Source organism: Oncorhynchus kisutch, unplaced genomic scaffold (genome assembly GCF_002021735.2).
Source record: "Oncorhynchus kisutch isolate 150728-3 unplaced genomic scaffold, Okis_V2 scaffold3931, whole genome shotgun sequence".
In the NCBI taxonomy this organism is placed as follows: domain Eukaryota; kingdom Metazoa; phylum Chordata; class Actinopteri; order Salmoniformes; family Salmonidae; genus Oncorhynchus; species Oncorhynchus kisutch.
In genome coordinates, this window is record NW_022265876.1 from 209,703 (window position 1) to 236,968 (window position 27,266).

Consider the following 27,266-nt stretch of genomic DNA (forward strand, 5'->3'; position numbering starts at 1 on the left):
ACCTAATGACATTGCTGAGATGGCCCCTTGGTTCTATGGCTATGAAGATGTTGTGTATGGATTGTAGAAGTGTTATGCTCAACTCTTCTGCATGACAATCATTACTGGTTATACATGAAAGACCATGTAGTGAATATTACAATACAATCCTAGTAACAGCCGTGTGCACTTTTATGTAGGATTTGAGTTTTGAAGAGAGCCGCAGACCGCCCAGGGGCACAGGGTGCAGAGAGAATTGGACAGGAAGACGTATCCAACAAAGACCGTTTTGAAGAGAGCCGCAGACCGCCCAGGGGCACAGGGTGCAGAGAGAATTGGACAGGAAGACGTATCCAACAAAGACAGTTTTGAAGAGAGCCGCAGACCGCCCAGGGGCACAGGGTGAAGAGAGAATTGGACAGGAAGACGTATCCAACAAAGACAGTTTTGAAGAGAGCCGCAGACCGCCCAGGGGCACAGGGTGCAGAGAAAATTGGACAGGAAGACGTATCCAACAAAGACAGTTTTGAAGAGAGCCGCAGACCGCCCAGGGGCACAGGGTGCAGAGAGAATTGGACAGGAAGACGTATCCAACAAAGACAGTTTTGAAGAGAGCCGCAGACCGCCCAGGGGCACAGGGTGCAGAGAGAATTGGACAGGAAGACGTATCCAACAAAGACAGTTTTGAAGAGAGCCGCAGACCGCCCAGGGGCACAGGATGCAGAGAGAATTGGACAGGAAGACGTATCCAACAAAGACAGTTTTGAAGAGAGCCGCAGACCGCCCAGGGGCACAGGATGCAGAGAGAATTGGACAGGAAGACGTATCCAACAAAGACAGTTTTGAAGAGAGCCGCAGACCGCCCAGGGGCACAGGATGCAGAGAGAATTGGACAGGAAGACGTATCCAACAAAGCAGGATCAGTGAGTTAGTCTCACCTGGTGCTTAGGTTTCTATTTGATGTTTTTAGAAGCTTTAAAATGGTCTGATTGACTCAATAACCAAGTTTAGATTTCCTAATGAGCCAGAAATGTCATAGTTATGTCTGGTTCTTTATAAAAGTTAAGATGGCTAGTCCTTATTGATCCTGCCTTGCAGTACACCCCTCTCAATATTAACATGTACATTATGAATAAATACTGTTAGAATAGGGATTTTTTAAATTTTTTAATTTACATGTAGATGTGACCAAATATTCCCTTAAAGCCACACTCTGTAAGATACATATGCAACTCAAATGTAAACAATAGATGATTTGTAGTGCTTGAAGAAGGAGGTCCACTCAGTCACACAGACACACACATAGAACAGCCAGAGCCAGAGTTTGTAAAGGACCATTGAATCACAGAGAGAGTACAAATTGAAACTGTCACACAGACAAACCCATAGAAGAGCCAGAGTTTGTAAAGGACCATTTAATCACAGAGAGCGTACAAATTGAAACTGTCACACAGACAAACCCATAGAAGAGCCAGAGTTTGTAAAGGACCATTTAATCACAGAGAGCGTACAAATTGAAACTGTCACACAGACAAACCCATAGAAGAGCCAGAGTTTGTAAAGGACCATTTAATCACAGAGAACGTACAAATTGAAACTGTCACACAGACAAACCCATAGAAGAGCCAGAGTTTGTAAAGGACCATTGAATCACAGAGAGCGTACAAATTGAAACTGTCACACAGACAAACCCATAGAAGAGCCAGAGTTTGTAAAGGACCATTGAATCACAGAGAGCGTACAAATTGAAACTGTCACACAGACAAACCCATAGAAGAGCCAGAGTTTGTAAAGGACCATTTAATCACAGAGAGCGTACAAATTGAAACTGTCACACAGACAAACCCATAGAAGAGCCAGAGTTTGTAAAGGACCATTTAATCACAGAGAACGTACAAATTGAAACTGTCACACAGACAAACCCATAGAAGAGCCAGAGTTTGTAAAGGAACATTGAATCACAGAGAGCGTACAAATTGAAACTGTCACACAGACAAACCCATAGAAGAGCCAGAGTTTGTAAAGGAACATTGAATCACAGAGAGCGTACAAATTGAAACTGTCACACAGACAAACCCATAGAAGAGCCAGAGTTTGTAAAGGACCATTGAATCACAGAGAGTGTACAAATTGAAACTGTCGCGCTCGCTATTAAAACTGCCATACTTCAGTTTTTCAATTCATGTCTTTAGATAAAAAAGACTTAACACATGTATTGTTGAAAAGGCGTTTTTAAAAGGCCCAGTGCAGAGTCAGAAACGTGTGTGTTTATAAATATGTCCACACTGAGGTTGGAATAATACTGTGGAAATGATGATCATGTCCTTTCAGTGTAAGAGCTGTTTCAAAAGACCGCCTGAAATTTCAGCCTGTTTTGGAAGGATGACACGTTGGCGTTCTTGATATCATCATCAGGCAGGAAATTAGTTATCAAATCAATATGAAAAACCTCTCTGTCAATAAGAGCTAGTTCAGTTGTTCCCTCCCCACTCAGTACCATCACAATTCTTGCAATTGAGAAATTGCTCTTTGCTAAGAAGTTATTTTGGTTTTGACCATTTGAAATTGAAAAACATTACAGTAAGGTACCTAAATATTACAGTAAGTACCTAAATATTACAGTAAGGTACCTAAATATTACAGTAAGGTACCTAAATATTACAGTAAGGGACCTAAATATTACAGTAAGGGACTTACATATTACAGTAAGGGACCTAAATATTACAGTAAGGTCCCTAAATATTACAGTAAGGTACCTAAATATTACAGTAAGGTACCTAAATTTTACAGTAAGGGACCTAAATATTACCCAGAAATGATTTGATATCGAGATGTTTTTAAAAACAGGCTGCATTGGACCTTTAAAGCTAGAATCTTTAGTTTGACCCAAAATTATAGTTTAAACTATAATATGTTTTGAGGCTCATACAATGTGTGTTTACATTTACATTGTTTACAAAACATTGGTGCAAATCAAGCGGGTATTTTGGAATCTGAGTATGACAGTTGAACTAAGCTCATGAGGCATTTTATAAGTTATGTTCATCAAGAATCAATGAGTATCATTAATTTAGAAGTTTAAGAAAAGTAGGCAGCAACTAAGGATTCTATCATCGAACCAAGTTGATTTTACGTGACATGAACAAAAACACAAAATTTTCAGTCAAAAACTTAAGTCAGAACACAGCTTCTTCATTCTCTCATGTGCTTTCAGGCACCATAACCGGGTAAAACTCTTTCCACACCGGGAACAGTGGTATGGCTTCTCTCCAGTGTGTGTCCTCTCGTGTTCTTTTAGGCTCCCTAACTGGGTAAAACTCTTTCCACAATGAGAGCACAATGGTTTTTCGCCTGTGTGTATTTTTTCATGCGCCTTCAAATGACAACGCTGGATAAATCTCTTTCCACACTGAGAGCATTTGAAAGGCCTCTCTACAGAGTGGGTTCTCTCATGTTTTTTCAGGTCCCATGGTGATAAAAACACGTTTTCACACTGGGAGCATTGATACGGCTTCTCTACAGCATGTGATCTTTTATGCCTTTTTAAGTTCCCTAAATGGGTAAAACTCTTTCCACACAGGGAGCAATAGTAAGGCTTCACTCCTGTGTGTGTCCTCTCGTGCTCTTTCAGTTGCCCTGGCCAGCTAAAACTCTTGCCACACTGGGAACAGAGGTATGGCTTCTCCCCTGTGTGTGTTCTCTTATGTGACTTCAGGGCTCCTGATGAAACATATCTATTTTCACACTGGGAGCAGTGGTAGGGCTTCTCCCCTGTATGCGTCATTTCATGCATTTTCAATTTCCTTAACTGGATAAAACCTTTTCCACATTGGGAGCAGTAATAAGACTTCTCCCCTGTGTGCGTTCTCTTGTGTTCTTTCAGGTGGCTTAACCGGATAAAACTCTTTCCACACTGGGAGCAGTGATGAGGTTTTTCCCCTGTGTGTGTCCTCACATGTTCTTTTAGGTTCCAAAACCTTGTAAAACTCTTTCCACACTGGGAACATTGGTAGGACTTTTCTCCTGTGTGTGTAATCTCGTGGTTTTTAAGGCTCCCTAACTTGGTCAAACTCTTTCCACACTGGGAAGAGTGGCGTCGTCTTGCTGGTTTGGACGTCTCTGGTTCTTCTGAAAGACACTTTTCGCTGTCAGAGTGAGAGTCTTGTCTCTCTCCTGCCAAAGACAAATAAATAGAGCATTTAGTTAAATACTAAACTGAAGACCTAAAACAAACCTGAATGATACCTAGGGTTTAATCCAGACTCGGTCTCTCAAAATCCTGAGTTCAGTTTGAAGAACATTCTAGAACATCCTGGTTGGGTTCTGGAATGCGTGGCTATATTTGAAATGAACGGACTTCTTTTCAAATAATTGTCAACACATAGCCCAATGTTAAGGTGTGAGAGGTTCACTGTAGCTCCGCGTAATCTGTCTGTGGGAAGGAACCTGTGGGAAGCTGCTCTCAACACCAGACAACAGAAAGAGTTGGCCACGACTATCCAAGAGACTCTGCGTGAGGAAATTACCTCTGCCCTCCACTTGCAATTAAGACCGATAAATTAATCTCTTGCAGTGATCCACTTCTAAAGTGGATACCTACTAAGTCTCGCAATGAACTCAAAATGGCATTGGTACTCGAGGGCATTGGATAACATGAATAAAGCCAAATCATCTGGATCGGACGGTATTCCTACTGAGGTCTATTTAAAGATGTTGGTATCAATATTTAGACTTTGGTACTTTCTTTGCTTTCAGGCCCCTGAGGAAGGGGTGTTATGGGGTGGGGCTCCGTTAATTTTTTTGGGGGGGTGTAAGGGGGCTGATAAACTGGGGGGGCTAGGTGGGGAGGGAAACATGGTTTCTGGCTGTGGAGGGAGGATGAGGGTGTGTGGGGACCGAGGGGAGTAATGGGGTTGGTGGGGAGGGAAACATGGTTTCTGGCTGTGGAGGGAGGATGAGGGCAGGTGGGGACTGAGGGGGGTAATGGGTTGGTTATTTTTTTATGCAACTCTTTAATTGTTCTTTTGTGTTCTGTAAAAACTCAGTCAGATTGTCTGTTTGTAACAAAATAAAAAGTTTGGGCGCAAAAAAAAAAAGAAACAGTCATAATAATATTAATAATGTGGAGTTTCACCTCTAATCTGGTTCTCATGGAATGTCATGATGTCATAATCAGAGCTCTATAATAATAGATAATGGCATGTTCATAGGCAGAGCAGAGCTCTGTAATACTACATAATGTCATGTTTACAGGCTGAGCAGAGCTCTGTAATAATAGATAATGTCATGTTTACAGGCTGAACAGAGCTCTATAATAATAGATAATGTCATGTTTACAGGCTGAGCAGAGCTCTATAATAATAGATAATGGCATGTTTATAGGCAGAGCATAGCTCTATAATAGATAATGTCATGTTTATAGGCTGAGCAGAGCTCTATAATAATAGATAATGTCATGTTTTCAGGCTGAGCAGAGCTCTATAATAATATATATTGATGACTAATGTCATTGGATGCATTCGATCCATTGTTTACGTTTTGTTAGTGGCCCACTGTTTAATGGTGTACACGTCTTACATTGTAGCTTTAATAATTCCCACAGTAGACGTATTGAAGTATCGAACTTCAGTGGAATGCCCCTTTATAACCACACATTGATTTGCGCCCCTGTTGTTAAGATAGTACTCACTGGTGTTAATCAGATCTCCATTATTCTCTTCTTCCTCCTCTATAACTGTGACAGTAATCTGATCCTCCTCTTCTTTCACTCTGAACGCGCCTTCCTCTTCTTCCACAGTAACATCCACCTCCTCTTTCACTGAAACGTCTGCCTCTTTCACTGAAACAGCCTCACCCCCTACTTCCTTTTTAACCGTGATAGCCTCCTCTTCCTTCTCCTCTTTCACGGGAGCTTCTTTCTCCGTCCAGCAGTCCTCCTCTTCTTTAGCAGGTGGGGTGTAGGATAGTGAACTCATGGTCGGGAACGTTAGACTATCCTAGTGCTAACTAAAACAGCTAGCTAGCTGACAACGTAAATATTAAAGTAACTAGTAAATTCGCAGACGGTGTGTTTAAAACACCGAGGTTAATATACACACAAATTGTCTAAATATTACCGGTTTTATTTTTGCTAGCGAACAACCGATGTGGTTCAATCAGTAGCCTGTTGTCCTTGTTGAAGAAATGTCCCGTCCCGTCCACTAGATTATACGTCACGCAACGAGCATCAGCTGAAAGACTCCCATCGCCATCTGTTGACTGGAGTTGGTACCGCAGTTAATGAGGAAAATATTCACCACATTGTTTATACTGGCTAAAATATAAAATGAACTGATGTGTTTTCTCTTACTTCTTACAAGTAATACTTTCCTACACACATATATAGAAGCTGAATATAAAATACATATCAACTGAACAAAAATATAAACACAAAGTGTAAAGTGTTGGTTCCGTGTTTCATGAGCTGAAATAAAAGATATCAGAAACGTTCCATATAAAACAAAAAGCTGAACATTTCCCCCAAAACGAAGGAGCTGATTGTGGACTTCAGGAGACAGCAGAGGGAGCACGCCTCCATCCACATCGACAGGACAGGAGACAGCAGAGGGAGCACGCCTCCATCCACATCGACAGGACAGGAGAGGGAGCACGCCTCCATCCACATCGACAGGACAGGAGACAGCAGAGGGAGCACGCCTCCATCCACATCGACAGGACAGGAGAGGGAGCACGCCTCCATCCACATCGACAGGACAGTAGACAGCAGAGGGAGCACGCCTCCATCCACATCGACAGGACAGGAGACAGCAGAGGGAGCACGCCTCCATCCACATCGACAGGACAGGAGACAGCAGAGGGAGCACGCCTCCATCCACATCGACAGGACAGGAGAGGGAGCACGCCTCCATCCACATCGACAGGACAGGAGAGGGAGCACGCCTCCATCCACATCGACAGGACAGGAGACAGCAGAGGGAGCACGCCTCCATCCACATCGACAGGACAGGAGACAGCAGAGGGAGCACGCCTCCATCCACATCGACAGGACAGGAGACAGCAGAGGGAGCACGCCTCTATCCACATCGACAGGACAGGAGAGGGAGCACGCCTCCATCCACATCGACAGGACAGGAGACAGCAGAGGGAGCACGCCTCCATCCACATCGACAGGACAGGAGACAGCAGAGGGAGCACGCCTCCATCCACATCGACAGGACAGGAGACAGCAGAGGGAGCACGCCTCCATCCACATCGACAGGACAGGAGAGGGAGCACGCCTCCATCCACATCGACAGGACAGGAGAGGGAGCACGCCTCCATCCACATCGACAGGACAGGAGAGGGAGCACGCCTCCATCCACATCGACAGGACAGGAGACAGCAGAGGGAGCACGCCTCCATCCACATCGACAGGACAGGAGAGGGAGCACGCCTCCATCCACATCGACAGGACAGGGGAGGGAGCACGCCTCCATCCACATCGACAGGACAGGAGAGGGAGCACGCCTCCATCCACATCGACAGGACAGGAGACAGCAGAGGGAGCACGCCTCCATCCACATCGACAGGACAGGAGACAGCAGAGGGAGCACGCCTCCATCCACATCGACAGGACAGGAGACAGCAGAGGGAGCACGCCTCCATCCACATCGACAGGACAGGAGACAGCAGAGGGAGCACGCCTCCATCCACATCGACAGGACAGGAGACAGCAGAGGGAGCACGCCTCCATCCACATCGACAGGACAGGAGACAGCAGAGGGAGCACGCCTCCATCCACATCGACAGGACAGGAGACAGCAGAGGGAGCACGCCTCCATCCACATCGACAGGACAGGAGACAGCAGAGGGAGCACGCCTCCATCCACATCAACAGGACAGGAGACAGCAGAGGGAGCACGCCCCTATCCACATCGACAGGACAGGAGAGGGAGCACGCCTCCATCCACATCGACAGGACAGGAGACAGCAGAGGGAGCACGCCTCCATCCACATCGACAGGACAGTAGACAGCAGAGGGAGCACGCCTCCATCCACATCGACAGGACATGAGACAGCAGAGGGAGCACGCCTCCATCCACATCGACAGGACAGGAGACAGCAGAGGGAGCACGCCTCCATCCACATCGACAGGACAGGAGAGGGAGCACGCCTCCATCCACATCGACAGGACAGGAGAGGGAGCACGCCTCCATCCACATCGACAGGACAGTAGACAGCAGAGGGAGCACGCCTCCATCCACATCGACAGGACAGGAGACAGCAGAGGGAGCACGCCTCCATCCACATCGACAGGACAGGAGACAGCAGAGGGAGCACGCCTCCATCCACATCGACAGGACAGGAGACAGCAGAGGGAGCACGCCTCCATCCACATCGACAGGACAGGAGACAGCAGAGGGAGCACGCCTCCATCCACATCGACAGGACAGGAGACAGCAGAGGGAGCACGCCTCCATCCACATCGACAGGACAGGAGACAGCAGAGGGAGCACGCCTCCATCCACATCGACGGGACTACAATGGAGAAGGCGGAAAAGCTTCAAGTTCCTCGGCGTACACATCTCTGACAATCTGAAATGGTCCACCCACACAGACAACGTGGCTGAAAATGTTTGGCTTGGCACACTGCAATGATATCACACACATACTGATACAGGTAATTAAAATGATATCACACACATACTGATACGGGTAATTAAAATGATATCACACACATACTGATACAGGTAATTAAAATGATATCACACACATACTGATACAGGTAATTAAAATGATATCACACACATACTGATACGGGTCATTGAAATGATATCACACACATACTGATACAGGTAATTAAAATGATATCACACACATACTGATACAGGTAATTAAAATGATATCACACACTTTATTTTTTTATTTCACCTTTATTTAACCAGGTAGGCTAGTTGAGAACAAGTTCTCATTTGCAACTGCGACCTGGCCAAGATAAAGCATAGCAGTGTGAGCATACAACAAAGAGTTACACATGGAGTAAACAATTAACAAGTCAATAACACAGTAGAAAACAAAGGGGGGGTCTATATACAATGTGTGCAAAAGGCATGGGGAGGTAGGCAAATAATTACAATTTTGCAGATTAACACTGGAGTGATAAATGATCAGATGGTCATGTACAGGTAGAGATATTGGTGTGCAGAAGAGCAGAAAAGTAAATAAATAAAAACAGTATGGGGATGAGGTAGGTGAAAAGGGTGGGCTATTTACCAATAGACTATGTACAGCTGCAGCGATCGGTTAGCTGCTCAGATAGCTGATGTTTGAAGTTGGTGAGGGAGATAAAAGTCTCCAACTTCAGCGATTTTTGCAATTCGTTCCAGTCACAGGCAGCAGAGTACTGGAACGAAAGGCGGCCAAATGAGGTGTTGGCTTTAGGGATGATCAGTGAGATACACCTGCTGGAGCGCGTGCTACGGATGGGTGTTGCCATCGTGACCAGTGAGCTGAGATAAGGCGGAGCTTGACCTAGCATAGACTTGTAGATGACCTGGAGCCAGTGGGTCTGGCGACGAATATGTAGCGAGGGCCAGCCGACTAGAGCATACAAGTCGCAGTGGTGGGTGGTATAAGGTGCTTTAGTGACAAAACGGATGGCACTGTGATAGACTGCATCCAGTTTGCTGAGTAGAGTGTTGGAAGCCATTTTGTAGATGACATCGCCGAAGTCGAGGATCGGTAGGATAGTCAGTTTTACTAGGGTAAGCTTGGCGGCGTGAGTGAAGGAGGCTTTGTTGCGGAATAGAAAGCCGACTCTTGATTTGATTTTCGATTGGAGATGTTTGATATGAGTCTGGAAGGAGAGTTTGCAGTCTAGCCAGACACCTAGGTACTTATAGACGTCCACATATTCTAGGTCGGAACCATCCAGGGTGGTGATGCTAGTCGGGCATGCAGGTGCAGGCAGCGACCGGTTGAAAAGCATGCATTTGGTTTTACTAGCGTTTAAGAGCAGTTGGAGGCCACGGAAGGAGTGTTGTATGGCATTGAAGCTTGTTTGGAGGTTAGATAGCACAGTGTCCAAAGACGGGCCGAAAGTATATAGAATGGTGTCGTCTGCGTAGAGGTGGATCAGGGAATCGCCCGCAGCAAGAGCAACATCATTGATATACACAGAGAAAAGAGTCGGCCCGAGAATTGAACCCTGTGGCACCCCCATAGAGACTGCCAGAGGACCGGACAGCATGCCCTCCGATTTGACACACTGAACTCTGTCTGCAAAGTAATTGGTGAACCAGGCAAGGCAGTCATCCGAAAAACCGAGGCTACTGAGTCTGCCGATAAGAATATGGTGATTGACAGAGTCGAATACACATACTGATACAGGTCATTAAAATGATATCACACACATACTGATACAGGTAATTAAAATGATATCACACACATACTGATACAGGTAATTAAAATGATATCACACACACACTTATGTGTCCAGGCACTAAGTCATTCTGTCTCACACACACACTTATGTGTCCAGGCACTAAGTCATTCTGTGTCAAACACACATACTTATGTGTCCAGGCACTAAGTCATTCTGTGTCAAACACACATACTTATGTGTCCAGGCACTAAGTCATTCTGTGTCAAACACACATACTTATGTGTCCAGGCACTAAGTCATTCTTTCTCACACACACACTTATGTGTCCAGGCACTAAGTCATTCTGTGTCAAACACACATACTTATGTGTGCAGGCACTAAGTCATTCTGTCTCACACACACACTTATGTGTCCAGGCACTAAGTCATTCTGTGTCAAACACACATACTTATGTGTCCAGGCACCAAGTCATTCTGTGTCAAACACACATACTTATGTGTGCAGGCACTAAGTCATTCTGTGTCAAACACACATACTTATGTGTCCAGGCACTAAGTCATTCTGTCTCACACACACACTTATGTGTCCAGGCACTAAGTCATTCTGTGTCAAACACACATACTTTTGTGTCCAGGCACTAAGTCATTCTTTCTCACACACACACTTATGTGTCCAGGCACTAAGTCATTCTGTGTCAAACACACATACTTATGTGTGCAGGCACTAAGTCATTCTGTCTCACACACACACTTATGTGTCCAGGCACTAAGTCATTCTGTGTCAAACACACATACTTATGTGTCCAGGCACCAAGTCATTCTGTGTCAAACACACATACTTATGTGTGCAGGCACTAAGTCATTCTGTCTCACACACTTATGTGTCCAGACACTAAGTCATTCTGTGTCAAACACACATACTTATGTGTCCATGCACTAAGTCATTCTGTCTCACACACACACCTGCTTTAGGTTCGTGTATAGCAGGGTTCAACTTCCACCTGACTGTGCTGCTGCTCCAGTTTCAACTGTTCTGCCTTATTATTATTCGACCATGCTGGTCATTTATGAACATTTGAACATCTTGGCCATGTTCTGTTATAATCTCCACCCGGCACAGCCAGGAGAGGACTGGCCACCCCACATAGCCTGGTTCCTCTCTAGGTTTCTTCCTAGGTGTATTGGCCTTTCTAGGGAGTTTTTCCTAGCCACCGTGCTTCTACACCTGCATTGCTTGCTGTTTGGGGTTTTAGGCTGGGTTTCTGTACAGCACTTTGAGATATCAGCTGATGTACGAAGGGCTATATAAATAAATTTGATTTGATTTGATTCCCCAACTGACGGCCAGCAGGCCTGGTGTTATTCCCCCCCCCCTCCCCCCAAGTTTTCAGAGCAAAAAGCCTAAATTCACCCAACTTATTGTGGGAAGCTTATGGAAGGCTACCCGAAACGTTTGACCCAAGTTAAACCATTTATTAGGCAATGCAACCGAATTCTAATTAAGTGTATTGTAAACTTCTGACCCACTGGGAAGGTGATGAAAGAAAGAAAAGCTGAAATAAATCATTCTCTCTACTATTATTCTGACATTTCACATTCTTTAAATAAAGTGGTGATCCTAACTGAACTAAGACAGGGAATTCTTACTAAGATTAAATGTAAAGAATTGTGGAACAAACAGAGTTTAAATGTATTTGGCTAAGGGGAATGTAAACGTCCGACTACAACTCTATATGTATATACTGTATATATATTTTTTTTATTACTGTAAAAACACCAGGAAATCAGCTCCAAGTGATTTTAATGGAAGACATCTGTTCCCAAGTATTCCAGTGGATAATAGAGAGACGTGTGATCGTATATCAAATGGAAGTAAGGTTTTAAATTATTATGTTTTAGTCAAACAGTATATCTGTTTGGGTTTGGTGGGTCATTTTGCAGTCTACAAATAATTTGTAATTATGTTCCGGCCACACGACCATCCATTCCAGAAGAAAAAACCGCCCCGCAGCTGAATCTAGTTGAAGTTCCCTGGTGTATAGGTAAGACTTTGTCATGAAAATCATATTTCAGATTTGCTGAGCACACCACTGCCCTTGACAAGCTTCTCCACTGAGCCCATCAAGAGATGAGGTTCCCGTCTTCATCTTGGACCACGGCCAATGGACAGAGCCCATTAGAGCTGACAGTGATGTCCTACTGGTCAAACACCACGGGGAGGAAGAGATCCTGAAGTGGGTGGATCTGCTCTGCTCTTAACACCAGCCCAGAGAAGCTCCTAGAGACACACAGCTGTGGTATTATGTTACTGCAGAGAGTGAAACGATCAGTGTCCCAGTCACGCCACCCCCCCCCCCCCCCCCCCCCCCCCCCGCCCCTCCTGCCACAGCATCACTAATTCAAAAATACCATTTGAGGATTTTACTGCCGCTGCCTTCTATCAATGGGAGCTGGAGGCCTTGAAGCAGTGGGAGGCAGAGGGAGGCAGAGGGAGGCCTTGAAGCAGAGAGAGACAGCGGGAGGAAGAGGGAGGCAAAGGGAGGCCTTGAAGCAGAGGGAGGCAAAGGGAGGCAGAGGGCGGCAGAGGGAGGCCTTGAAGCAGAGAGAGACAGCGGGAGGCAGAGGGAGGCAAAGGGAGGCCTTGAAGCAGAGGGAGGCAAAGGGAGGCAGAGGGAGGCAAAGGGAGGCCTTGAAGCAGAGAGAGGCAGAGGGAGGCAGTGGGAGGCCTTGAAGCAGAGAGAGACAGTGGGAGGCAAAGGGAGGCCTTGAAGCAGAGGGAGGCAAAGGGAGGCAGAGGGAGGCAAAGGGAGGCCTTGAAGCAGAGAGAGACAGCGGGAGGCCTTGAAGCAGAGAGAGACAGTGGGAGGCAGAGGGAGGCAAAGGGAGGCCTTGAAGCAGAGGGAGGCAAAGGGAGGCAGAGGGAGGCAAAGGGAGGCCTTGAAGCAGAGAGAGACAGAGGGAGGCCTTGAAGCAGAGAGAGACAGTGGGAGGCAGAGGGAGGCAAAGGGAGGCCTTGAAGCAGAGGGAGGCAAAGGGAGGCAGAGGGAGGCAGAGGGAGGCCTTGAAGCAGAGAGAGGCAGTGGGAGGCCTTGAAGCAGAGAGAGACAGTGGGAGGCAGAGGGAGGCAAAGGGAGGCCTTGAAGCAGAGGGAGGCAGAGGGAGGCAGTGGGAGGCCTTGAAGCAGAGAGAGACAGTGGGAGGCAAAGGGAGGCCTTGAAGCAGAGGGAGGCAGAGGGAGGCCTTGAAGCAGAGGGAGGCAGAGGGAGGCAGAGGGAGGCAAAGGGAGGCCTTGAAGCAGAGGGAGGCAAAGGGAGGCAGAGGGAGGCAGAGGGAGGCCTTGAAGCAGAGAGAGGCAGTGGGAGGCCTTGAAGCAGAGAGAGACAGTGGGAGGCAGAGGGAGGCAAAGGGAGGCCTTGAAGCAGAGGGAGGCAAAGGGAGGCAGAGGGAGGCAAAGGGAGGCCTTGAAGCAGAGAGAGACAGAGGGAGGCAAAGGGATGCCTTGAAGCAGAGGGAGGCAGAGGGAGGCCTTGAAGCAGAGGGAGGCAGAGGGAGGCAGTGGGAGGCCTTGAAGCAGAGAGAGGCAGAGGGAGGCAAAGGGAGGCCTTGAAGCAGAGGGAGGCAGAGGGAGGCAGAGGGAGGCCTTGAAGCAGAGAGAGACAGAGGGAGGCAGTGGGAGGCCTTGAAGCAGAGAGAGACAGCGGGAGGCAGAGGGAGGCAAAGGGAGGCCTTGAAGCAGAGGGAGGCAGAGGGAGGCAGTGGGAGGCCTTGAAGCAGAGAGAGACAGCGGGAGGCAGAGGGAGGCAAAGGGAGGCCTTTAAGCAGAGAGAGACAGAGGGAGGCAGTGGGAGGCAGAGGGAGGCAGTGGGAGGCCTTGAAGCAGAGAGAGGCAGAGGGAGGGCAGTGGGAGGCCTTGAAGCAGAGAGAGACAGTGGGAGGTAGAGGGAGGCAAAGGGAGGCCTTGAAGCAGAGGGAGGCAAAGGGAGGCAGAGGGAGGCAAAGGGAGGCCTTGAAGCAGAGAGAGACAGCGGGAGGCAGAGGGAGGCAAAGGGAGGCCTTGAAGCAGAGGGAGGCAGAGGGAGGCAGTGGGAGGCCTTGAAGCAGAGAGAGGCAGAGGGAGGCAGTGGGAGGCCTTGAAGCAGAGAGAGACAGCGGGAGGTAGAGGGAGGCAAAGGGAGGCCTTGAAGCAGAGGGAGGCAAAGGGAGGCAGAGGGAGGCAAAGGGAGGCCTTGAAGCAGAGAGAGACAGCGGGAGGCAGAGGGAGGCAAAGGGAGGCCTTGAAGCAGAGGGAGGCAGAGGGAGGCCTTGAAGCAGAGAGAGGCAGAGGGAGGCAGTGGGAGGCCTTGAAGCAGAGAGAGGCAGAGGGAGGCAGTGGGAGGCAGAGGGAGGCAGAGGGAGGCAGTGGGAGGCAGAGGGAGGCCTTGAAGCAGAGGGAGGCAGTGGGAGGCAAAGGGAGGCCTTGAAGCAGAGGGAGGCAAAGGGAGGCAGAGGGAGGCAAAGGGAAGTCTTGAAGCAGAGAGAGGCAGAGGGAGGCAGTGGGAGGCCTTGAAGCAGAGAGAGGCAGAGGGAGGCAGTGGGAGGCAGAGGAAGGCAGTGGGAGGCAGTGGGAGGCCTTGAAGCAGAGGGAGGCAGTGGGAGGCAGAGGGAGGCCTTGAAGCAGAGGGAGGAAGTGGGAGGCAGAGGGAGGCCTTGAAGCAGAGGGAGGCAGAGGGAGGCAGTGGGAGGCCTTGAAGCAGAGAGAGGCAGTGGGAGGCCTTGAAGCAGAGAGAAGCAGAGGGAGGCCTTGAAGCAGAGAGAGGCAGAGGGAGGCAGTGGGAGGCAAAGGGAGGCCTTGAAGCAGAGGGAGGCAGTGGGAGGCAGTGGGAGGCCTTGAAGCAGAGAGAGGCAGAGAGAGGCAGAGGGAGGCAGTGGGAGGCAGAGGGAGGCCTTGAAGCAGAGGGAGGCAGTGGGAGGCAGAGGGAGGCCTTGAAGCAGAGAGAGGCAGTGGGAGGCAGAGGGAGGCAATGGGAGTCCTTGAAGCAGAGAGAGGCAGAGAGAGGCAGAGGGAGGCCTTGAAGCAGAGAGAGGCAGAGGGAGGCCTTGAAGCAGAGGGAGGCAGAGAGGGGCAGAGGGAGGCAGTGGGAGGCAGAGGGAGGCCTTGAAGCAGAGGGAGGCAGTGGGAGGCCTTGAGGCAGAGGGAGGCAGAGGGAGGCAGTGGGAGGCCTTGAAGCAGAGGGAGGCAGAGGGAGGCAGTGGGAGGCCTTGAAGCAGAGGGAGGCAGAGGGAGGCAGTGGGAGGCAGAGGGAGGCCTTGCAGCTGAGGGAGGCAGAGGGAGGCCTTGAAGCAGAGGGAGGCAGAGGGAGGCAGAGGGAGGCAGATGGAGGCAGAGGGAGGCAGTGGGAGGCAGAGGGAGGCCTTGCAGCAGAGGGAGGCAGAGGGAGGCCTTGAAGCAGAGGGAGGCAGAGGGAGGCCTTGAAGCAGAGGGAGGCCTTGAAGCAGAGGGAGGCAGAGGGAGGCAGTGAAGAAGAAGCAAACAGAGGAAAGAAAAAAATCCTCAGAGCAGCATCCCTCCAGCCGTCTGTACATGCTCTGCCATCAGCCGCTGAAACAAGGCCCCAACAGCCATCTGTACAGTTTCTGCCACCAGCCGCTGAAACAATGCCCCAACAGCCATCTGTACAGTTTCTGCCACCAGCCGCTGAAACAAGGCCCCAACAGCCATCTGCACAGGTTCTGCCACCAGCCGCTGAAACAAATCAAATCAAATCAAATCAAATTTATTTATATAGCCCTTCGTACATCAGCTGATATCTCAAAGTGCTGTACAGAAACCCAGCCTAAAACCCCAAACAGCAAGCAATGCAGGTGGAGAAGCACGGTGGCTAGGAAAAACTCCCTAGAAAGGCCAATACCTAGGAAGAAACCTAGAGAGGAACCAGGCTATGTGGGGTGGCCAGTCCTCTTCTGGCTGTGCCGGGTGGAGATTATAACAGAACATGGCCAAGATGTTCAATGTTCATAAATGACCAGCATGGTCGAATAATAATAAGGCAGAACAGTTGAAACTAGAGCAGCAGCACAGTCAGGTGGAAGTTGAAACTGGAGCAGCAGCATGGCCAGGTAGACTGGGGACAGCAAGGAGTCATCATGTCAGGTAGTCCTGGGGCATGGTCCTAGGGCTCAGGTCAGTTGAAACTGGAACAGCAGCATGGCCAGGTGGACTGGGGACAGCAAGGAGTCATCATGTCAGGTAGTCCTGGGGCATGGTCCTAGGGCTCAGGTCCTCCGAGAGAGAGAAAGAAAGAGAGAAGGAGAGAATTAGAGAACACACACTTAGATTCACACAGGACACCGAATAGGACAGGAGAAGTACTCCAGATATAACAAACTGACCCCAGCCCCCCGACACATAAACTACTGCAGCATAAATACTGGAGGCTGAGACAGGAGGGGTCAGGAGACACTGGCCCCATCCGAGGACACCCCCGGACAGGGCCAAACAGGAAGGATATAACCCCACCCACTTTGCCAAAGCACAGCCCCCACACCACTAGAGGGATATCTTCAACCACCAACTTACCATCCTGAGACAAGGCTGAGTATAGCCCACAAAGATCTCCGCCACGGCACAACCCAAGGGGGGGGGGGCGCCAACCCAGACAGGATGACCACAACAGTGAATCAACCCACTCAGGTGACGCACCCCCTCCAGGGATGGCATGAGAGAGCCCCAGCAAGCCAGTGACTCAGCCCCTGTAATAGGGTTAGAGGCAGAGAATCCCAGTGGAAAGAGGGGAACCGGCCAGGCAGAGACAGCAAGGGCGGTTCGTTGCTCCAGAGCCTTTCCGTTCACCTTCCCACTCCTGGGCCAGACTACACTCAATCATATGACCCACTGAAGAGATGAGTCTTCAGTAAAGACTTAAAGGTTGAGACCGAGTTTGCGTCTCTGACATGGGTAGGCAGACCGTTCCATAAAAATGGAGCTCTATAGGAGAAAGCCCTGCCTCCAGCTGTTTGCTTAGAAATTCTAGGGACAATTAGGAGGCCTGCGTCTTGTGACCGTAGCGTACGTATAGGTATGTACGGCAGGACCAAATCAGAGAGATAGGTAGGAGCAAGCCCATGTAATGCTTTGTAGGTTAGCAGTAAAACCTTGAAATCAGCCCTTGCTTTGACAGGAAGCCAGTGTAGAGAGGCTAGCACTGGAGTAATATGATCAAATTTTTTGGTTCTAGTCAGGATTCTAGCAGCCGTATTTAGCACTAACTGAAGTTTATTTAGTGCTTTATCCGGGTAGCCGGAAAATAGAGCATTGCAGTAGTCTAACCTAGAAGTGACAAAAGCATGGATTAATTTTTCTGCATCATTTTTGGACAGAAAGTTTCTGATTTTTGCAATGTTACGTAGATGGAAAAAAGCTGTCCTCGAAATAGTCTTGATATGTTCTTCAAAAGAGAGATCAGGGTCCAGAGTAACGCCGAGGTCCTTCACAGTTTTATTTGAGACGACTGTACAACCATTAAGATTAATTGTCAGATTCAACAGAAGATCTCTTTGTTTCTTGGGACCTAGAACAAGCATCTCTGTTTTGTCCGAGTTTAATAGTAGAAAGTTTGCAGCCATCCACTTCCTTATGTCTGAAACACATGCTGAAAAACAAGGCCCCAACAGCCATCTGTACACATTCTGCCACCAGCCCCTGAAACAAGGCCCCAACAGCCATCTGTACACATTCTGCCACCAGCCCCTGAAACAAGGCCCCAACAGCCATCTGTACACGTTCTGCCACCAGCCCTTAAACAAGGCCCCAACAGCCATCTATCTGTACAGGTTCTGCCACCAGCTGCTGAAACAAGGCCCCAACAGCTCTCACAAACATACTGGCTTTCCTGGAGTGACAGGAAAATACCTACTGGCGAGCCAAAGTGTTTTCCCTGTACCTGGCACAGGGCATTGGAGGGAGCTCCAACAGTCTGCCTTTTAATGCGACTGAAAAGGTAGAGATGGATGGTGGAGGAGGAGTGACCCTACAGGTCCACACAAAGAAATAAATAGGAGATGAAAAATCTATTTCCATTGATAGTTGTTTGGACTGTTGTTTGGTTTGCATTCATTCCCCCCAAGGTACTGTCCATTCTGTTACATGACTGAAATTGTCATTATTACAAATAAAACACTTTTTTTTTTCAAACATTTTTTAAAATGTAATCGGCCAATTAATCGGCATCGTCTTTTTTGGCCCTCCAATAATCGGTATCGGCGTTGAAAAATCATAATCGGTCGAGCTCTAATTCACACAACTATTAGGGTCGTAGCTCTTATTGCAGGACTTTGACTGTGGGAAATCAACTCAGTTGTGAACATTTCATGGGCCTCTCAGATCCATAGGCAAGGCTGAACAATGTTCTATCATGGACCTCTCAGATCCAAGGCTGAACAATGTTCTATCATGGACCTCCACAGTGCGATATCAACCGATTACATTTTTTTTTGGGGGGGGGGGGGGGGAGTAAATTAACAAATTATTGTCTTTTGTTGTATTTATACAACATTCCAAACATAATCTGGTCCAAATATGGAGTGATTCCACTATATGAATCTGTTTGCTTCCGTTTCAAATGCGGGACTTTTATTTTGAAGGCAAACCGCAAATTCTACTATTGAGCAAAGCGCTGTGACATTGATCAACCAATGGTGTGTTAGTTACCACAGACAGACAGACAGACATTGGCTTGACACCACCTCGTTATCATATTGGTGTGTTAGTTACCACAGACAGACATTGGCTTGACACCACCTCATTATCATATTGGTGTGTTAGTTACCACACACAGACAGACATTGGCTTGACACCACCTCATTATCATATTGGAAGAAGAAACACAGACCTTAATAAATATATAAGATGAATACCATTTATTGGAGATTGAAGAATTAGATAATAGATCATTACGGCAGGTTTTGTCCTCGTGATTCACAATTGATTATTTTGATTCACCAGAATCCTAACTAATACAAATGGCGAAGTGAATCACTTGTTTGCAAAAAAACCAAACAAAAAAAGTTTAAATGAATTGTCCAAAAAAAGTTAATAAACTTTGCATGGCCTTAACCTGCATGTGATGGTGGAAAGTTTTTGGGACATGACGAAAACATGATTAAATGCTAACAGCTAAACAGTTAACTAGCATGAATAAATGCTAACAGTTAACTAGCATGAATAAATGCTAACAGCTAAACAACTAGCATGAATAAATGCTAACAGCTAAACAGTTAACTAGCATGAATAAATGCTAACAGCTAAACAGTTAACTAGCATGAATAAATGCTAACAGCTAAACAACTAGCATGAATAAATGCTAACAGCTAAACAGTTAACTAGCATGAATAAATGCTAACAGCACTTGAGGCCCACTCCACAGTGCTACTGTCTCTCTCCCCTTGAGGCCCACTCCACAGTGTATGTGCAGGTGATGCGGTCACACAGCATTAAAGCATTCTGATCCTGGTTGATATGGTGATTTGTATGTGATCAATAAAATATTTACAAACTATGCCTAAATAAATGGCTAACAGAAGTTAAATTAATTTCCATTTACTTTTTGAAAACACAACAACAACAAAAATTTATGACTTTTCCCAGATTTTCATGACCGATCCAACCCAGGAAAACACAGTCCCCTCCCCCCCACAAAAAAAAGTGTGGGAGCACTGTGTGTTATGAGATGTGAAAAATCTCTTTCCATACTGGGAGCAGTGGTAAGGCATCTTCCCTGTGTGTGTTCCGTTGTGGTCTTTCAGGTTCCCTAACTACGTATAAATACCTTTCCACACTGGGAGGAAGATATATTTATCTTGTGTCTTGTCTGTATTGAGTTTATTCCATCGTTGGAAACAAGTGATTTTCACTTTAGCGCTTTACCCCCTGGGTTGTACTCGTACTCAGTGCATCTTTTCCCCCTAATAAATCAATCAATTGTTTTTAATGGATGCATTTTCTAACCGTTTCTTTTCACACTGGGAGCATTGGAAATGCTGATCTCCTGTGTGTACTCTTGTGTGTTTTTAGTGTGCTTAACCTGGTAAAACCCTTTCCACACTGAGAGCATTGGAACGGTTTTTCTCCTGTGTGTGTTGTCATGTGATCTTTCAGATGTGATGACTGGATGAATCTCTTTCCACACTGAGAGCATTGGAACGGCCTCTGCCTCTCTACTAAATGGGTTCTTTCATGTGATTTCAGGACCCTTAATGCGGAAAAGGTATTTTGACACTGGGAGCAGCGATATGGCTTCTCTCCAGTGTGTGTCCTCTCATGCGTTTTCATGGACCCTAACTGGGTAAAAGTCTTTCCACACAGGGAGCAGTGGAAATGATTATCTCTTGTATGTGTCCTCTCGTGCTTTTTCAGGGCCCCTAACTGGGTAAAACTCTTTCCACACTGGGAGCAGTGAAAATTCTTCTCTCCAGTATGTGTTCTCTCATGTGTTTTCAGGGCCCCTAACTGGGTAAAATGCTTTCCACACAGGGAGCAGTGGAAAGGCTTCTCTCCTGTGTGTATTCGCTCATGCGTTTTCAGGGAACCTATCCGGGTAAAACTCTTTCCACACAGGGTGCAGTGAAAATGCTTCTCTCCTGTGTGCGTCCTCTCATGTATTTTCAGGGCAGCTAACTGGGTAAAACTCTTTCCACACAGGGAGCAGTGGAAAGGCTTCTCTCCTGTGTGTATTCGCTCATGCATTTTCAGATTCCCTAACTGAGTAAAACTCTTTCCACACTGTGAGCAGTGGTAAGGCTTTTCTCCTGTATGTACTCTTTGATGAACTTTTAGACTCCTTAAATTAATAAAACTCTTTCCACAATGGGAGCAGTGGTGTGGTCTCGCTGGTTTGGCCATCTTTGGGTCTGGTTGCCCTGAAGTACTCTTTCCTCTGTCCGAGTGGGAGTCTGGTCTCGCTCCTGCCAAAGACAATTTTTTAAAAAGTTGAATACTAAAAACATGGATGTTTTTTTGACTATACAGTGTTTTTTTACAATTACAAGCTTATCTTTGGGGTTCTGAGGGGTATACTACGACACTAGAGAGATCTAGTCAGGGTTTTCTAAAGCTAGCCAGCTTCAGTTAGCTTCACATTCCAGCTCAGGCTTCATCCCATATTATAAAGGTGAATATTGATCCTGCAGCTGCACAAAGACCATAACACAAACAACTTTTAATGAATTTTTCTGAAAGCTGGTTAACATTTGCTGTACTCCTATTGTTGTTAATTAGTTCAACTTGTCTTTCTAAAGCCTAAAGATCGTTTCTAATCTCCCTAATCTTTCTAATCTACTCTTGTATTAGAAAGGTACAGATGGTGAAACCCCAAAAAAACAGAATCACCTGGATGAAGGAAGGACAACAATATGACAATGCCCCGGCCCGAACTGCATGAGTAGTCGGCCAGTAGTCATCTTCTTGTCCTTCATTTGTTTGCCCAGATCTTCTATCCTTGATATCCTTCAACCCTGATCTTCTTCTTCTCTCTCTCTGCATCAAAAACTACCTGTCTACTTTAAACATTCTGCAGAGAGTACAGAGGTTTCTAGTTGTTCTTAATGATTTAATCTTGGTAAAGGCCACTATGAATAATATGCATAACTGTAGTTTGAGTACTTAAATCTGAAGTAAAGACATTCATGCTCAGGTTTATATCAACACACAATCTCCATGTGTTTCAATGCAAACTGGGCTTAATAGGAGCAACCTGGGCTTAATAGGAGCAACCTGGGCTTAATAGGAGCAACCTGGGCTTAATAGGAGCAACCTGGGCTTAATAGGAGCAACCTGGGCTTAATAGGAGCAACCTGGGCTTAATAGGAGCATACTGGGCTTAATAGGAACATACTGGGCTTAATAGGAGCAACCTGGGCTTAATAGGAGCAACCTGGGCTTAATAGGAGCAACCTGTGCTTAATAGGAGCAACCTGTGCTTAATAGGAGCAACCTGGCTTAATAGGAGCAACCTGGGCTTAATAGGAGCAACCTGGGCTTAATAGGAGCAACCTGTGCTTAATAGGAGCAACCTGGGCTTAATAGGAGCAACCTGGGCTTAATAGGAGCAACCTGGGCTTAATAGGAGCAACCTGGGCTTAATAAGAGCAACCTGGGCTTAATAGGAGCATACTGGGCTTAATAGGAGCATACTGGGCTTAATAGGAGCAACCTGGGCTTAATAGGAGCATACTGGGCTTAATAGGAGCATACTGGGCTTAATAGGAGCAACCTGGGCTTAATATGAGCAACCTGGGCTTAATTAGAACGGCAATGATTTATTTATTGTCATTTACATTCTGTATAGAGGCTTTTTGTGCACCTGTACCCTTAATAGGAGCAACCTGGGCTTAATTAGAACGGCAATGATTTATGGTATAAATAAATACCAAATAGCTAAATGTACTTCAAATATTTGGAAACCATTGGTCTGGGGTATAAATATACACGATATATTACAACATTATTCAAAGTTAGTATTGATCGTATTGAACAATATTTATTTATTTTGATTTCCATTTTGTATAGCTTTTGTGCTACTGTACTTCAGGACAAGTCTCTGAATGTCCTTGAGTGGCCCAGCCAGAGCCCAGACTTGAGCCCGATCTAACATCTCTGAAAAGACCTGAAAATAACTGTGCAGCAACGCTCCCCCATCCAACCTGACAGAGCTTGAGAGGATCTGCAGAGAAGAATGGGAGAAACTCCCCAAATACAGGTGTGCCAAGCTTGTAGCGTCATACCCAAGAAGACTGGAGGCTGTAATCGCTGCCAAAAGGTGCTTCAACAAAGTACGGAGTAAAAGGTCTGAATACTTCTGTAAATGTCATATTTCCTGTTTTTTTTTCAAATACATTTACTACAAATAAATATAAAACAGTTTTTGCTTTGTCATCATTGGGTATTGTGTGTAAAAATACAAATATTTAAGCAATTTTATAACAAGGCTGTAAGAGTTAGTTGAAGTAAGTTCATTGAGCATTTATCAGTTATATTCTCCAATAAGCAATAGCTAGGCCTATATATTATTAATTTAAAAAGTCAAAAAATGCATGTACCAATGGCAGATTGCCCTTGAACAATGTCTACAGTCCTGAATAACCTATTGAAGTATAGCACTTCAGTAGAACACCTATTTAAAACAACATATTACTTCACGAGTGCAAAGTTTGTGTCCCTGTTTTTAATACAATACTCACGGGTGCTAATCCGATCTTCAGTCTCCTCTTCCTCTCCTTCCTCCTCTTCTTTCACTCCCAAAATGTCTTCCTCCTCTTTTACTGAGATAGCCTCCTCTTCCTCTTTCACTCTAAACGGTTCTTTCTCTAATTTCATTACAATATCCTCTTCTTTCAATGTGATAGCCTCTTCCTCCCTTTTCATTATCGAAGCTTCTACCTCCTCCTCTTCCACTGTGACAGCCTTTATCCCCTCCTCTTCTTCCACCTTCACTCCAATGGGTTCTTTCTGTTCTTTCACTGTAACATAATCCTCCTCTTTTAATTTAAGAGCCTCCTCTTCCACTCCAAAAGGTGCTTTCTCTTCTTTCACTACAACATCTTCCTCTTTCAATGCGATGCTGATAGACTCCTCTTCCTCCTTTTTAATTCTGAAAGCGTCTTCCTCTACTTTCAATGAGATATCTTCCTCTTCTTCTTTTATGACAACGTTCAGGCCTAGAGATTCTTTATCCGTCCAACATATCGCCTCTTCTTTAGCTGGGGGCGAGTAGCTTAAAGAGCTCATGGTTGTGGATGCTAGCTAGCTAGTTAGCATTAGCGACTAGCCGAGTGCTAGGCTCAGAACAAGTGTGCAAATGTAACAAGTACATTACGTTAAAGTTAACCAGTAGATACCTCAACAGAACTGTTTTTAAAACAACGAGATTAATATTCACAAAAGTGGTCTAAAGAGCTTCAATGTTTCGGTTGCATGTTGGCTAGCAAGCTACCGAGGTGTTTTAAACAGTAGCTGTGTTGTGGTTCTTGAGCGTCTTGTCCACTAGATTATACGTCACGCAAGAAGCATCACCTGAAAGATTCACGTCGCCATCTGCTGCCTGGAGTTTAATTAAGCAATTTGGCAGCGATTATGGCTGTGAGTCTTTCTGGAAAAATCTCTAAGAGCTCGTTGTCCATTTTTTTTTTTTACATTCTTCAAGCTCTGTCAAATTGGTTGTTAATCATTGCTAATGAACCATTTCCAGGCCTTGCCATAGATTTTCAAGTAGATTTAAGTCAAAACTGTAATCGGTCAATCAGGAACGCTCACTGTCTTCTTAGTAAGCAACCCCAGTGTAGATTTGGCCTTGTGTTTTAGGTTGTTGTCCTGTTGATATGTGAATTAATCTCCCAGTGTCTGGTGGAAAGCAGACTGAACCAGGTTTTCCTCTAGGATTTTGCCTGTGTTTAGCTCCATACAGTTCATTTTTTTATTCTGAAAAACTCTCCAGTCCTTAACGCTTACAAGCATACCCATAACATGATGCAGCCACCACTATGATTGAAAATATGGAGAGTGGTACTCAGATTTACCTCGAACATAACACTTTGTATTCAGGACAAAAAGTGAATTGCTTTGCCACATGTTTTGCAGTATTACTTTAGTGGCTTGTTGCAAATAGGATGTGTGTTTTGGAATATTTATAAATATTTAAAATATTTGTATTCTGTACAGACTTCCTTCTTTTCACTCTGCCAATTAGGTGAGTATTGTAGAGCAACTACAATGTCGTTGATCCATCCTCAGTTCTCCTATCACAGCTATAAAACAGATACAAAGTTTTAAAGTCACCATTGGCCTCATGGTGAAATCCCTGAGCAGTTTCCTTCCTCTCCAGCAACTGAGTTAGGAAGGATGCCTGTATGTTTTGTAGTGACTGGGTGTATTGATATACCATCCAAAGTGTAATTAATAACTTCACCTCAAAGGGACATTCAATCTCAGATGTTTTTTTTTTTTTTTTTTCCCCCCCTCTACCAATAGGTGTCCTTCTTTGTGAGGTATTGGTTGAATCTGTGATGTAAATTCACTCCTTGACTGAGGGACCTTACAGATAATTGTATGTGTGGGGCACGGAGATGAGGTAGTCATTAAAAAAATAATGTTAAACACTATTATTGCACACAGTGAGTCCATGCAATTTATTATGTGACTTGTTAAGCAAATGATTACTCCCGAACTTACATGACAAAGGGGTTGAATACTTATTGACTCAAGACATTTCAGATTTCCTTATTTTTAAAATTTTTGTTAAATGTTTTATTATTATTATTATAAACATACAACTTGCAGTGAAGTCAACAACTACATCACACCAGTCATCCAACAGACTCCCATTCAGAGCGACACACAGAAGCATCCAGGGTCAATGATTCCCATTCAGAGCGACACACAGAAGCATCCAGGGTCAATGATTCCCATTCAGAGCGACACACAGAAGCATCCAGGGTCAATGATTCCCATTCAGAGCGACACACAGAAGCATCCAGGGTCAATGATTCCCATTCAGAGCGACACACAGAAGCATCCAGGGTCAATGATTCCCATTCAGAGCGACACACAGAAGCATCCAGGGTCAATGATTCCCATTCAGAGCGACACACAGAAGTATCCAGGGTCAATGATTCCCATTCAGAGCGACACACAGAAGCATCCAGGGTCAATGATTCCCATTCAGAGCGACACACAGAAGCATCCAGGGTCAATGATTCCCATTCAGAGCGACACACAGAAGCATCCAGGGTCAATGATTCCCATTCAGAGCGACACACAGAAGCATCCAGGGTCAATGATTCCCATTCAGAGCGACACACAGAAGCATCCAGGGTCAATGATTCCCATTCAGAGCGACACACAGAAGCATCCAGGGTCAATGATTCCCATTCAGAGCGACACACAGAAGCATCCAGGGTCAATGATTCCCATTCAGAGCGACACACAGAAGCATCCAGGGTCAATGATTCCCATTCAGAGCGACACACAGAAGCATCCAGGGTCAATGCCCTGCTCAAGGGCACGTTGACCGATCTACCACCGGGCCAAAAAACGGGAACCTGAACCCTCCAAGATCCCCCCCACAGTGCCCCAATAGCTGCCCCTCAACCATTCGAGACCCCTCCCACAATCCCCCCACAAAATAAAAATACAATTAATTCCATTCTCCAGGATCCCCCCAATGCACCAACAACCAAGAGAAAGAGAAAAAAAAGACAGAAGAAAACAGCGAACAACAATGCAAAAAAATAATATATATTAAAAACAAAATATATCAAGGACAACAAAAACCATAACAGCAATGCCAACTGTATATGTTTGGGTGCATGTCTGGCACTATTACATGTATGTGTGTGTTCTTGTACAGTGGGGCAAAAAAAGTATTTAGTCAGCCACCAATTGTGCAAGTTCTCCCACTTAAAAAGATGAGAGAGGCCTGTAATTTTCATCATAAGTACACTTCAACTATGACAGACAAAATGAGAAAAAAAAAATATACAGAAAATCACATTGTAGGATTTTTTATGAATTTATTTGCAAATTATAGTGGAAAATAAGTATTTGGTCAATAACAAAAGTTTATCTCAATACTTTGTTATATACCCTTTGTTGGCAATGACAGAGGTCAAACGTTTTCTGTAAGTCTTCACAAGGTTCACACACTGTTGCTGGTATTTTGGCCCATTCCTCCATGCAGATCTCCTCTAGAGCAGTGATGTTTTGGGGCTGTTGCTGGGCAACACAGACTTTCAACTCCCTCCAAAGATTGTCTATGGTGTTGAGATCTGGAGACTGGCTAGGCTACTCCAGGACCTTGAAATGCTTCTTACGAAGCCACTCCTTTGTTGCCCGGGCGGTGTGTTTGGGATCATTGTCATGCTGAAAGACCCAGCCACGTTTCATCTTCAATGCCCTT

The 27,266-nt window shown here is 46.0% G+C and overlaps 2 protein-coding genes across 2 annotated transcripts; both read right to left on the bottom strand.

The window, feature by feature from the left end:
• Positions 1-966: 966 nt before the first annotated feature.
• LOC109882543 (zinc finger and SCAN domain-containing protein 2-like) lies at positions 967-6,134 on the bottom strand. Its single transcript, XM_020474675.2, has 2 exons — positions 5,669-6,134; positions 967-4,152 (listed from the first exon to the last, which is right to left on the bottom strand). Exons 1-2 carry the CDS (start codon positions 5,952-5,954, stop codon positions 3,143-3,145), a joined length of 1,296 nt encoding a protein of 431 aa, XP_020330264.2. The 5' UTR covers positions 5,955-6,134; the 3' UTR covers positions 967-3,142.
• Positions 6,135-19,221: 13,087 nt separating this feature from the next.
• Positions 19,222-24,395, bottom strand: LOC109882793 (zinc finger protein 568-like). Its single transcript, XM_020474911.2, has 2 exons — positions 23,554-24,395; positions 19,222-21,279 (listed from the first exon to the last, which is right to left on the bottom strand). Exons 1-2 carry the CDS (start codon positions 24,098-24,100, stop codon positions 20,333-20,335), a joined length of 1,494 nt encoding a protein of 497 aa, XP_020330500.2. The 5' UTR covers positions 24,101-24,395; the 3' UTR covers positions 19,222-20,332.
• Positions 24,396-27,266: the final 2,871 nt, after the last annotated feature.